Source organism: Camarhynchus parvulus, chromosome 3 (genome assembly GCF_901933205.1).
Source record: "Camarhynchus parvulus chromosome 3, STF_HiC, whole genome shotgun sequence".
In the NCBI taxonomy this organism is placed as follows: Eukaryota; Metazoa; Chordata; class Aves; order Passeriformes; family Thraupidae; genus Camarhynchus; species Camarhynchus parvulus.
In genome coordinates this window covers 51,800,787-51,814,258 of record NC_044573.1, presented here as the reverse complement: position 1 = coordinate 51,814,258, position 13,472 = coordinate 51,800,787, and the positions used below count along the sequence as shown (strand labels likewise).

The window sequence follows — 13,472 nt, the reverse complement described above, 5'->3', positions numbered from 1 at the left end:
TAGAAGGATTCAGGGCTGACTACAAATCCTATTCATTTCACTCACATTGTGAACCAGTCACTATCAAAATAATTCATGTTCATGGTATAAACATTTAAGTTCACACCAAACCTACAGATTTTGGCCCTCAGCTCATCTTTAGAAGTTTTTACAACAATAGTACTGGGTATTAAGTTTGTATTCCAATGAAACCATGTTAAACACAAGACCTGAGGAAGGGTATTCTAGAAACACCAAGACAGTGACTATCTGCAACATGCACTTTTTATCCAAGTATCTGCTGTTTGCCTGCCATCCTACTCAGACTGAGTACTTCCAGCAAAGCCAATTCCAATGGCAACATTAAGGGTCACTGACTACTGTAACTGCAACACTCCTTGTGACAGATTTTATTTGCCAGGAAATGTAAAACTTGGGTTAGGTAACAGCGATGCCTAGCTGCAAAACAGCTTTTCCGACACCCTTGTTTACAAAAGGCTCCCATCATAGTACCAAAACAATAAATAATTCACCCCAAAAAAAGAACCCAAGGAGGAGTGGGTATAAACTCCTTGACTTACAAAACTATATCATAGCAAGGAACTATATTCAACCATCAGTATAAGAGAAAAGACATAAAAGAAAATACTGTTTTATAAACTGAAATAATTTAATAGAAGAATCTAATCAGATCAAATCTGTAGGATTCTGCTGATTTGTTGAATACATTCAACAAATATATATAACTCTGTTCAGTGATAACTTGTAAGAAAAATATTTGTAATTTTAATACATCTCTACTGTAATGAAACTTTGCAGCAATTGCCATGTCACTCATGACAGAATAGCTATCACCAATACATTATTTTATATAGAATTTAACTTCAGAAAAAATGACAATACTGGGTCTTGTTACAGTGAGATTTGAAAAACTCCCTTTGAGCAGGACTGGCAAAGGTGTGAGTTAGCAGTTCCCTTCTCAACACAAATGAAAAATTAGGGATATTTCCACAGTAAGTTTCTCAGTTTCATCAGGACAGCTTCAGACCTTGCACATTTTGTTTCAGATTGAGCAACTCTTTCTCTTGTCTTGTTTTCTCCTGTTTGAAGGCCAGCTTGTTGGCTTTTTTCTCCATTCTGCGCTCCTGTAAATAGGAATAATGAGAAATTTACAAAATAGGAATTAACATGCAAAATCAAACTATTCCAATTAACCCTTCTAGATCATGAAAATAAGAGCAATCTGGACAATAGTATTATTTATGGCACTAATTATTGGTAATCAAATCAATACATGTACGACCAGGATAAACACCTTTAGTTAGCTAAAGCTTCTAATATGCTGTCTAATTTCTGTTCCTACATAAGACAGCAAAGATTTCACTGCGGCCAATGAGGACTTTCCACATTCCTTTCAGATATGATGTTTCAGATCACACAAAGTGAAAAGTAACTATTTCCTTTGCTACTATCTAGACTGTAAGGAAATCTGATGTTCCTTCAGCAGTTGTATCTGCAGTAGTGGCCACAGTAACAGGCCCAGCCTTTTGGTACTGGAAATCAGGAAGACAGAAGTATGATGTTAATTTTCTTTCCAGTAGATTTTTTTTTTAAAGAAGCAATAATTAATCCTTTGAGACCATCAAGATTCTCCCATTACCTTTACACATGACAAGTGAGTTTTAAACAAAGTTTGTAAGAGAGAATTCAGGTAACATAGAATGCTCTGCAAGGTTTTATTTGCAGTCAGGCGTACCTTTCTCTCCTCTTTGATTGCCTGTTTTCTGGCTTTGCGATCCTCTTTGCTCTCAGCTTTGGAACGAGGCTGTGTTGATGCTTTTGGCAGGTCACTGCCATTTATCATTTGCATGCGCTCCACCTGCTTAGCAGTGAGACCCTTCTGAGGCAGGATGTGTAGGGGAATTCCAGTCTTCTGAGAAATTTTTATTGGTTTGGGCTAAAAAAGAGAGTGCATAGGAATTAGTGGCCCCTAGCTTTCTCTCCAAGAAGTGCACATGGCACTGCCTTATCAGTAAAAACTGCAAATCCAGATTTAACAGTAATAAATGTTAAGTCTCCTCATACTATTTAACTCTGCCACAAAAACACACATTAATCCCAAAGTAAGATATCAAAACATCTGTGACAAAAACTGGCCTTCCAGAACAAGAAAAACATTTTTCCCTTCTAATTAAATATTACTGAAAAAATAAAGAACTCAAGTAGTCACTTAATATTCCTTTATAAGCTTGCAAGAAAAAGGTTTCATTTCAAATTTGGGGATATTAAGCTGTGCTCTAATGATGGGGAACATATGGAAGACCAAAGAACTACAATAAATTGTTCCAGACTATAGGAAAATAAACCTGAGCAAGTATGTGGCTGTGAGACACAGATTACACAAATCTCACAGGTGTCTCACAGGTAACAACAAAGGAAATTCCTTGCTCTGTTTCTGCCTAGCTATTACAGAAACTTTTAACCGACTCAGTTTTCCTTCTATAAGAAAAAAGTTATCCAAACTCTTCTTTAGAGAAGAAGTAATACCAGAGCCCTCCCCAACCATCAATTCTGCCCCCTGTCTTTTAAGACAGATACCCATGGAGAAAACAAACACATTTATCTCAAGTTTTTCCAGTGTTATTCATCAGAGTAAGTTTAATAATTTTACCTTTGATGGCTCCTTAATAAGTGTTGGGTGATTATATAAGTTTGAATAGGTACCTAAGTCACAAAGAAAAAAGAAAGTAGTCAAGAAAGGCTGGCAAATAGCAATTATGAATTGTACTGCTATTTAGGTTTTGGAAATTTCTCCTGTTGTGCTCAGAGAATAAACCATTTTACCTGAAACACTGTCAGGGAAGTTCTGAAATCACCTATCATTTACCATTTACTTTGAAATCCTAAGAACAAATAAGCAAACTCCAAAATACTTACTCAAAATGGATTCACAATCCCACTTTTCCTTTGGCTCCTCAATAACTACAGTTACTATTTCTTCCTTTTCCTCCTCACTTTCTTCATTTACAAGAGAATCCAAATCTTCATCAGGTTCAAGAGCATCCAATTTCACACAACTTTTTCAAAGTTCAGAGAACAAAAAAAATACGTTTTACCTCTTATTGAAAATGTATAATTATTTAAGCCCAGACTCCCTTAAGTCAAGCCCCAGACCCAATAAAGCTATTTCCAATGAAATTTGCAGCAAAAATGAAGTTTCCTTAAGTAAGTCTCCTCAAAATAAACTAAAAACATTAGGACAAAGACACAGTCAACAAAAAAAGTATTTCTGCTTTTCAAGAGGATGAATGCCTCTAAAAGATACTGCTTACATTAAGTTCAACACAATTATACAAAAGGAGCATAACCTACTCAAACCAATAAAATTTCTCCACTTAATTTTATCATACAAATGGATAATACTCATATGCAGCTGCTTTTATTGTGGGATGCAATCTTTAGAGTACATGAACTTGAAACAACACACCCAAAACTTCCATGTAAACAGAGAATTACAGAACTACTTATGTGAAGCAGTACTTCTGGGAATACATACTTCTTTGCTTTCTCTTTGTAGTAATCATCCAGGACTTCCTGCAGCCGAGCATTGTCTGTGTTAATGTAGCCTTCTAACTCCACGTTATCTAAGGCTCCGATCTCATCGTCATCAAATTGTTCATAAAACTAAAATAAAGAAGTGGATATCTGTAATTAGACAACATTTGCCATGCAATTGCTTGACAGCTTAAAGAGCCACATTTTTTTTTATTTGCCTCTTTTTCCTCTCCCCTTGCATTTGCTGAACAACTGCCAAACACATCTGTAGTAGGATTTCCTCCTTACTGTCAGTATTCTTTCCACACAGGACTCACAAAGTTATCTCACAATAATATAAAAACCAGCTTCTAAAAAACGTTTTTCATTCTGATGCATTATTTCAATCTATGCCTTAAGAAGCCTGTCACTGCTCAGAACAAAAGTTACACCCTATTTCTATGCTCTGTTCATAAATTATACTTCACCAGGGACCTGTAAATGGCTTGCTGTGTTGAACTGAGCCTCTCAGACAAAAGTGTAACACTAATTACAAATGCTCATACAGTCATTGGAGTAATTTTGTTTACTTCCCATCAGTGCTAGGCCTTGCAATAGCAATTAACACTACAGCCTAGGTGACACAAGCCTTTAAATGTACCCAGTATTAAATTAAAAATACATGCAAAGAGCAGTAGCTTGATGCCCTGACTGCTAAAAGCAGTAAAATTTGCACAGGTATACAGGACACTGCATGATGAAATGAATCAATAGACGAAGAAGCATTTAACATCTTCCACAGTTACACTCTTGAGCAGCCTCACCTTCTCAAATCTGTCATCCAACAGGGTTAACTGCTCATTCCGTCTTATCACTGAAGATGTCATAGAATATTCTGTGAAACGACTCCTGGTTTCTTCTTGCATAAAAAGGAATTCCTTAGTCTGTCCATTAACCTCACCATCTGACAAAGGACCTTCTGAATCATAGTCTTTATCAGTACTGCAGCTATCCTTCTCATCACTATCATCTTCCATATCTTCCCATTCATCTTCATTCTCAGCATCTGGTCCCCTGAACAGAAGCACAAAATAGTTTTAGAATAACACATGGACCTTTACATAGCTCTGACCTATGCTGGGTTATCGGAAACAATTTGGCAAAACAGATTTAAATCTTGAGTGAGACACTTGTCTGAGAGCTGAAAGCATTGCTAGCTGGATCATGCATCTGTGCACTGAGACTGAAGTTGTTTTTATGTTCAGCTGTACATGTCAAAGCAGAAAAATATCAGCTGCATTCTGGACTATTAAAACAAGCAAAAATTCTTACTGTTCATGAAATTATGAGAATGATACCAAAACCTAAGCAGATAAAATGCAGTGGAGTATCACACAAAGCATTTGTAAAGGGTTCAGAAACACCCATTAGCCTTCATCAATACTATTACTGATGTATTTTACATGTAATAGATGACAATGTTTTAAACAGGTCAAGAACACTATTATTCCAAATGCTGCATCCAATCCATAAGGTCAAAGTAACAAATGAATCCCACTTCTTGGATAACGTAATAAATTTCATTTTGCAACCTGCCATCCAAGTAACACAAAGTAATACTTTTTTCAACACACCAAAGTATTTAATTTGAAATCTGAAACCATTGTGCCTTCCTACACCACCACATCCAGTAGCAAATAGCATCTCTCCTATTTACATGACAAATATTTCAAAAAAGCTCTATCTACCGCTTCTGTGGTTTATTTGCTTGCAGAACAAAATCATCTTCCAGGATATTTTCTGGATTGTCAAAGTCAAAATCATCATCAAGAGCTGCAACAATATCTGGGTCAAAATCTAGCCGTGGTCCTAGAAAGTTGAAAAAACAAAATGTAAATATTTACATTTCTCTGATATTACAAAGCTACTTTCCTGGATAAAAACCAATCCAGCTGGATTGTTAATTACCAGTACAGAAAGCTTAAACCAAAGAATCACAAAATTCGTCAAGAATATTTGTAGATCTGATAGAAGCCAGGGCATGCCACCAATCTCTTGTCAATTTTTATCACTCAGAAAAAAACATTTCCCAGAGGTCTTCCATAAATGTATTTTAATATAGAATATTGTAAAAGAAAAATATCCAGGTTAAAACACCACATGATCAGCTACCGTATTAGCTCAAACCCTAAAATTCCCTACATTACAAAAGGTTTAAAAGTGTTTCTCTGCTGCAATTAACAGAATTGTCTTTAGCATCCTTCTGTCAGGACAGAGAGAACTGCTACAATTCATTACTGTTATGAAATATGGAGATAGCTGTGGAGTCAATGTACAGGGCAAAGGTGGACACATAACAAAAACCTACTCACAGCCTGTAACACTGAAATAACACTAATGAAGGGATGTAAACACTACTCAGCATTTGAAGAGAAACTGAGTGAAAGTCCAGTTCCAGACTTGGATTCAAAGAGATAGAATAATAAATTAATAGTATTATCTACAGTTTGCCCCTGTTATTAGTTTGTATTTGCTAGGCAATAGTAAGAGATCATGGATTCACCCCCTCCAAACAAAGCTAAAGAACTCTCATTAGTCAATCACAGAAGTAAGTCTCAAATTGAAACATGGGTCTCTCACAGATCATTCCTCATGTCTGCTACTGAGCCTGTTCTAAGCCAAAAAAAATATGGCATCACAACAGAAGCCCTAATTACCATCTACTTCCTAGATGGCAACTCACATCACAGGAAGGTGAAAAATACCTGAAACAGGAGCAGCTTTATTTAACAAGCCCACGTCCTCTTCAAACTCTGTGGCAAAAACCGAGGAAGGCAACTTAATAGATGGAGCCTTAGAAAAAGAAACAGAAAAACAGGATCACAATGTATTTGTTCTCAGCTTCTTATTTGAGCTTACATTAACAAAAAATCATGCAGACACTCCTGTGACCAAAAGAAACACTTTTAGTGCTACTTAAATGTTACAACAAGCGCTACATTATCTGCAAGAAATTTTCAGAGTTATACAAGGACAGCTATGTAAAGGGCTGGCAGCATCAATTCTCATATTGTCAATATTCTCCAGGTACAGAAACAGTATTTTTTACATCTCTAAAGCTTTTTAGAGAATGATTGTACAGCAGGCACATTGAAATTTTAAAATTTTTTTGGTTTGTTTTGGAGAACACTAGCACACATTTGAATTCACCCCTTTACTGAAAGGCTTGTTAAAAGCTTCACAACATGCACATCTATCCTAACTTTAAACCTCACCTAGTACCACCAAGCTGTACCTGAAAGGTACCTCTGACTAAGACGATTGGTTTTGACTAAAATGACAATATTTGATTAAATCAAACACCCTCAGCTATAAGTGACTGGCAATGGCATGCTTCACTGCTTCACAGCATTTACTGCCTTTCCACTCCAATGTGATCCAGCATTGTGAACTCCTACAAGTTATGCCAGCAATTGAAAAGCTTGGTTTTATTCTGTCTGGCTTCTATTACATTCCCCTTTAAAAACATGGTGTGCTGATAATACAACCTGGCATATTCATAACTCCTAGAGCATTCAGAATTTCTAAAAAATCTTAAAAATAAATGCCCACCCCAGAAAAACACACGACTTGCTCAAACAAACAACTTTGCATGCCATCTCTATAGAAAAAGTTTGTCATGGGTACCTGAAGTGTTTTAACACTGCACTAGCAAAATAATGTTCATCAGTAAACCCCAGCTTGTCAGCCTCTGGGTTTACTTGTAGGAAAGCCAAGTTGGTTGCGGGTCAACAGGATCCTTACACATAAATATAAATATATATATACACAGACACACATCCAATTAATGTGTCTAGAGAATGTTAATGCTCCAAAGAACAGCATAACCATCAGCAAAACCACTACTTACGGAAATTCTCTGAATTTCATCCTCTATGTGCCCCTCACTTGTGATGACAATTCTGCTTTGCTGTCCCCGCACAGATGGGACAAGCTCGGAGGGACCAGAGGCTTCTTTGAGGTGCTGCAAATAGTCATAGTCATCATCAAAGAAGACACCATACTTGCGCTGCTCTTCCCTTCTTTGCTCCTCATGCCCCTAGGAAGAGGGGGGAGAAGAAAATAATCAGAAGGAATACATTTAGTTACTTAAGTCCATTTAAAACTTACTAGCAAAAGCAACACATCTACTGAGAGTGTCTGAATGTTGAAGTCCTTGTAGTCCTCTCTCCACTCCTTACCCTAATTCACAGCTAATTAGAATGTTGTAATCAGCTGGTTCCATGTCTGGGTGCTGTCTGAGCAGGGCTTTTCCATTAGCAACATACCCAACAATGCCTGTTTTATCACAGTGAGTCAGGTAAGTCTTGCTGTTGTTTTTAAAATACATTTACACCTCTAATGCCAGTTACGTCATCCTTCAACCATCAGGCAGTAGCTCACAACTATGAAATTCCCTACAACATCCCTTTTTTAACGCTGAATTAGTTCCACCACCTTCTCTCAGGCTGTTTTTGAACTGTATAATTGCATATCAACTTTTTTTTCTCCATGGTGTTTCTCATCAGCATGAAACTCAGTATTAAAAGTGGGTATTTACTTTCTGTGTGGGCAGCAGAACTCTCTGGGGTGCAGTATCATCAGCAGCAAGAGGATCCCTCTGACTTCGGTGCACCAAGTGAAATGTTACTGCTTTCTTCTTCTCTATGAAGGGCTTTTTCTTCTTGTGAGGCTGAAAAAGGAAATTTGGTTAACTGTTAACAAAAAATTAAATATTAAATGCACCTAAAGAGAACGTGTAGCGTGCTGCTGTATTCGTTTAAAGGCAATGCCTTATAAACATATGCTTGGAGACAGGCGGGAGCTTAACTCACCTCCCCACACGCACAACAGATATTTCGTATGTTCTAAGAGCAAACGCAGCTTATTCAGCTGCAAAACGGCAATACATGGAACAGTACTTATCTGATAACAGCACACACAGTTTAACATACAGCCTAGAAAGGAATTCTTCAACGCACTTCACCCAAGAAACAAGGGAAACTGATTAGGAAATTCATCTAGACACACCTTGCTTCGTGCTTTAGACGGCTGCTCCTAGAGCAGCAATTCAACGCGAGCCACGAGGGCCACCGGCACAGCTCTAACATCGGCACACACCTGCGCTCTGGATCAACAAACCCACCAAGCATTCCAACTGGCTGAAAGCCCTTCCTGCGAGTTACCGCATCTGATCTAGAAAAACACTTCCAGCAAGGTTTTCGGGTTTACCTACCTAACAAACCGCGTTACAGCCGATATAGGATACCCGGGGGCGACTCTAACCTTGTTCCCCAGGCAATTGCGCGTACAGAGCGCGGCACACTCACCATGGCGCTGTCCTCCGGCCGCTCCCGCTGAACCGAACCCCACTCGCTCCCACGCGGGCCAGGCGTCAGCGCCCCCGGGCTGTGCCCTCCATCTTGGGATACACCAGTGACCAACGGGGGGAACCAGATAAGCCGCCAGTCCGGCCAGGTTTGTAAGTTTTTGTTTCCCAGTTAAAAAAACCCAGCAAAACAACGAGCCTTTTCTCAGACTGAAATAGTATTTTGATAAAAGAGAGGCTCAGTGGATGTTCGTCGGAGACACATTTTCCCAGTTCTCCCCTCAAAATTGTGAGAATGGTTCGGGCCGCCAGCGCGCCCAATGGCAGAGCGCGGCGCGGGCGGCCATGGGGCAGTGCGCGTGCGCAGCAGCCCGGCCGGGGCGGGGCGGGCTGAGGGAGCGGGCGGGTTGTGGTGACGGGCCGGTTGTGGGGGCTGAGTCTGAAGGACCGGCAGTAAATAAAACCAGTTGGTATTAACGGTGTTTTGCCATATTTGACTTCTTATTTCGGACGAGGAATGGCTGGGGGAACTGGGCCTGTTCAGAGGAGAGGCGAGTAAGGGTGGGACCTCATCAATGTCTATAAGTATCTGAAGGGAGGGTGTCAAGAGTTTGGAGCCAGGCTCTGCTTGATGGTGCCCAGCAACAGGACAAGAAGCGACAGACAGAAACTGATGCACGGGAAGTTCCCCCTGAGTATGAGGGAATCTCTACTGTGCAGGTGATCACGCAGTGGAATAGATTGTCCAGAGAGGCTGTGGAGTCTCCCTCACTGGAAATACTCAAGAGCCGCCTGGACACAATGGAGTGCCATGTGCCTTGGGATAGCCCTGTGTGGGCAGGGAGGTTGGAGCAGATGATCCACTGTAGTCTTTTCCAACCTGAACCATTCTGCAGTATGACACTGTGCCTGTATGAATTTTACCTACACCATGTACCAGGGCTGTGCACAAACACCGGCGCTCACGTACAGGCTCCTTGCTAAGAAAAAGAGAAGTATGCTTGGTATTTTAAAACCTGCTTTGCTACTTTTCAAAAGAAAGTTTAAGACACAGAGGAGAGCAGTTTTTTTCCATGTGTTTACAGGCAAAAAAACCAGTAACAAGCTAAGAAGAGGTTTTCACTGAAAATTCAGAAAAGTTATCCACACTATGTGTGTATGGATGCAGCTAAATATATATGCATGCATGTACCTTAAAGTATTAGCTTTAGTAATATTTGGGTGGATTTCGTTGGTTTTCAGTAGGTGTCACTAGAGCTCCGAAAGAACCCAGATTTTCACTCTTCTGGCTGTTTTCTGAAGTCTTGAATCTTTACCCAGTTTCATCGCACCACTCTTGCAGAAGTGCGCAATCTAATCTGATCCAGTCCACTAGCTGAAATAACTCCCGTACTCGGAGGATTCAGATTATCTCTGCCTGTATCTGTGCCAAGGCTGGACTTTCCTCGGCCTTGCAAAAGGTGCCCGGTGAGTGTCTCGTTGTTGTCAGCCGTGTGCGGGTGTGATGCACGCCCCGCGGCACAAGGAGATCAGTAATGAGCCCTGCTGGACCGCAGCCTGCGAATGGATTGTTCATGGCTGCACCCAGGAGCAACAACTCCTTCCCTGCAGTAGGTCTGTACTGCCAATCCAGCGACGGCTGGAATAGCAGAGCTGGATTTTCGCAGGGTAATTAAGAACAGAGTCACTCAGCTGTTGAAAACACAGTACTTAGCATTTATTTGTGGGATAATGATGTAGATTAGATTACTCCTTATTGCTTCCAAGTTCCTGACATGCCTCTCTGGCATCCACAGAAGTGCATGTACATAGACTTGGTGACAGGATTACACTTCACAATTCCCTAAACCTGGCACCTCCATATCTGATACTGGCAGTACTGTCATTCCACACACTCCAAATCTGGTATAGGAGCATTGTGTCAGTTTGGATGTGGGAAAAATTAACTTTTGCTCTCAGCTGTTTCCTACATATAAGTTTACCTGTTAAGTGTCAGTGTTGTCTGTTTTTCTTTAATTTATGTTCTTCCCCTGAATTTCCTGGTTAGATTCCAGGTATTTAGGAGGAAGGATATGTATTATATGTTCACACAGAGATTAAAGCAGATTCCTTCTCATATCACAGAAGATTGCTATTGTATACTAGCAGTAATATATCTCTATATTTCAGTAATACATCTGGGGATGAGTTTGAATCATGGATTAGCAAAAATAGGCACCACGTTGCCTCCTTTGTTGATACCTGAGGGCAAGTCATCTCCTGATTTATATCAAAATTCAATATTTAGTATTACATGTATATGAACTGTGTATGAGAGAGTGTCTTGGAGACCCTGCTTAAGCTTCTCATTTCATCCAAGCCTTACAAGGCCATCCATCCCACTGCACTCTCTCACTCTCAGATTCTTTGTGGAGACTGCTAACAGAATTCAGCAAAGAGCATCTACAGAGACTGAGGGGGTAAGTGCGCAGGTCACTAACTACTCCTTTTATTCTTGCAGAAGAAAAATGGTCAGTATTGAAACAGTCTCACTGTCAAAGCAGCCACTTAAAAGATAATATGCTGGAAGCACATCCTTAACATGATCATCAACTTGCCTTCTGTGTGAGGGAATTTATGTTCATTTTTTTTTCCTTAGTTCTTGCAAAGAAGAAATTGTTTCCAAGTAATTAAAAACAAAAGTTATTGTCAGTCACTTTGAAAGTTAAAAGATTGGCAGATGCACTGCTGTCTAGGCTAAACTCTCAGCCGTGCAGATCAGTTTTGTTCCTGTGCAGCGGGTGTATTTCCACTGTAAATTTGCCGTCAGTGAAACTGCTAAGAAACACTTCTTGCTGATAAAAAAGGGGAAACTGGGAGCACAGGTTAGGTCTCCAAACCATTGAGCTACAACCCTAACTTTGTATTTTTAAACCAAGTATCATGTCTTTCACACACCTCTCCATGAATACACCACACAGAGGGAATTTACCAGATGTGTTTGAAGGACTGCCAGAATACAAAGGAAGGTTTCAGGATAATTCTTTAATTTCACTTCCACAAGGAGAAAATTTAATTTGGCTTCTGGAGGCTCTCTGAATTTAACTCTACTATGTGTGCCCATGTACATGCTAGAGATTCAAGAAAATATTTTCAGTAAAGATTTTCTGAACAATTTTCTAGAGGCGATTTTTAAAATTTTATATTTATACATATTCATTCATATATATCTATAATTCAAAGAGCTAAACAATTGTCTAAAGTGCTTGGAATTGTGCACAGCAGAGGATCCTACAGTACTGTACAACTAGGCAGCACACTTTCAGTTGCCTTGTTTAATACAAACACCATAAAACAAGCATAACATATGTACTGTATATACCTCCCAATACATTCTTTATGTTTTTCAGGTGATGATACTGAACTATATTTGTGTGTGTTTGTGTGTGTATATATATATATATATATATATAAACACATTACATTACAGATAAAACCTCAAGAAGTAGCTATCATTAATTTGTAACAGTTACTGGCATTCACAGATATCACGCACCTGTATAAAATGCAGTATCAGATCTGCCACTTCTTCAGAGTTACCATATTCAATCACACTGAGCCAAGTAGTGTTAATTTTATAATTGTAACATAAAATCCACCCTGCGTAAGCTGAAAAGTTGTCGGTGTTGATTCTCCACAGCCTTCCATCTTTTGAAAGTAATGAAACATGTGGAAAGTACATTTTAGAGGGACAGCAATTCCAAGCTGATAATGTTTCAGATACATATTTTGTAGTTACCAGTAACTATTTAGTTACCAGTAACTATTTAGCAATGGGGAACCAAGGTTTGAATTTTTTTTTTTGCCTTACTTGACTTGAAAATGGGAACATTTAATGAAATCAAAGGAAGTTACTTAAAGAATAATTTTTCATAATTTTTCACCAAATTAATAGAAAAAATAAAGTCTAAGAACTGGCCCAGTGTGTATGAATGGGTGACACTCTATATGCAAAATTTTATTTGCAATGAATTGACGTGACAATTCCAATTCAGGTGATTGTGGCTGCCTTAGAGTCTATTCAGCAAGTAAGGATCTTGTGGCTGTACTGGACCCTTGGAAGACCGTACTGGAGCTCAGCAGCCCGCACTGCTGTGGATGTGTGATCAAGCCCTCCTTACTGGGGTCATGTCCATGATGGCTTGCTTGGAAGAGGCAGCAGTGCAATGATTCCTACTGCTGAACCTCTCCTGGTGTACTGCAGCTCTGCCAGAGAAACACAGGTTTGTGATCTCCCAGTGTTGCTGGGTCCAAAGCACAGCACACAAACCTTGCCATGATTTACTGTTTGAGCTATTGTGCCGCAGAATGCCGGGAAGGGACACAAACTTACCAGCTTATCAGCTCCTGTGTGCACAACAGTGTCTGTGCTCTGCAGTCTTCTTGTGCCTCTCCCAGATTTGCAGTTCGGTTGTAAATAGAATTCTGGTTTGTTTGTTTTTTTTTTTTTTTTTTAAGGATAGCCCCTCTTCCCCCCAAAACTTAAGAGGTATTTAACCAGTTGCAGGCAATTAAGCATGTGCCATCTCCACACCCTTCCCCTGCTGATACA

General features: G+C 39.5%; 1 protein-coding gene across 1 annotated transcript; it reads right to left on the bottom strand.

The window, feature by feature from the left end:
• Nucleotides 1-635: 635 nt before the first annotated feature.
• On the bottom strand, nt 636-9,161 carry LTV1 (LTV1 ribosome biogenesis factor). The gene is made up of 11 exons (XM_030945295.1): nt 8,883-9,161; nt 8,114-8,245; nt 7,424-7,612; nt 6,279-6,366; nt 5,262-5,382; nt 4,338-4,587; nt 3,536-3,663; nt 2,917-3,056; nt 2,651-2,703; nt 1,736-1,936; nt 636-1,124 (listed from the first exon to the last, which is right to left on the bottom strand). The coding sequence occupies exons 1-11, from the start codon at nt 8,883-8,885 to the stop codon at nt 1,011-1,013; spliced, it is 1,419 nt and encodes a 472-aa protein (XP_030801155.1). The 5' UTR covers nt 8,886-9,161; the 3' UTR covers nt 636-1,010.
• Nucleotides 9,162-13,472: the final 4,311 nt, after the last annotated feature.

Coding starts and splice junctions, on each gene's coding strand:
- LTV1 (XM_030945295.1), bottom strand. Junction 5,383..6,278: donor TAAAGCTGCTCCTGTTTCAG/GTATTTTTCACC, acceptor TCAACTTTCTAG/GACCACGGCTAGATTTTGAC. Junction 3,057..3,535: donor TACAAAGAGAAAGCAAAGAA/GTATGTATTCCC, acceptor ACTTTGAAAAAG/TTGTGTGAAATTGGATGCTC.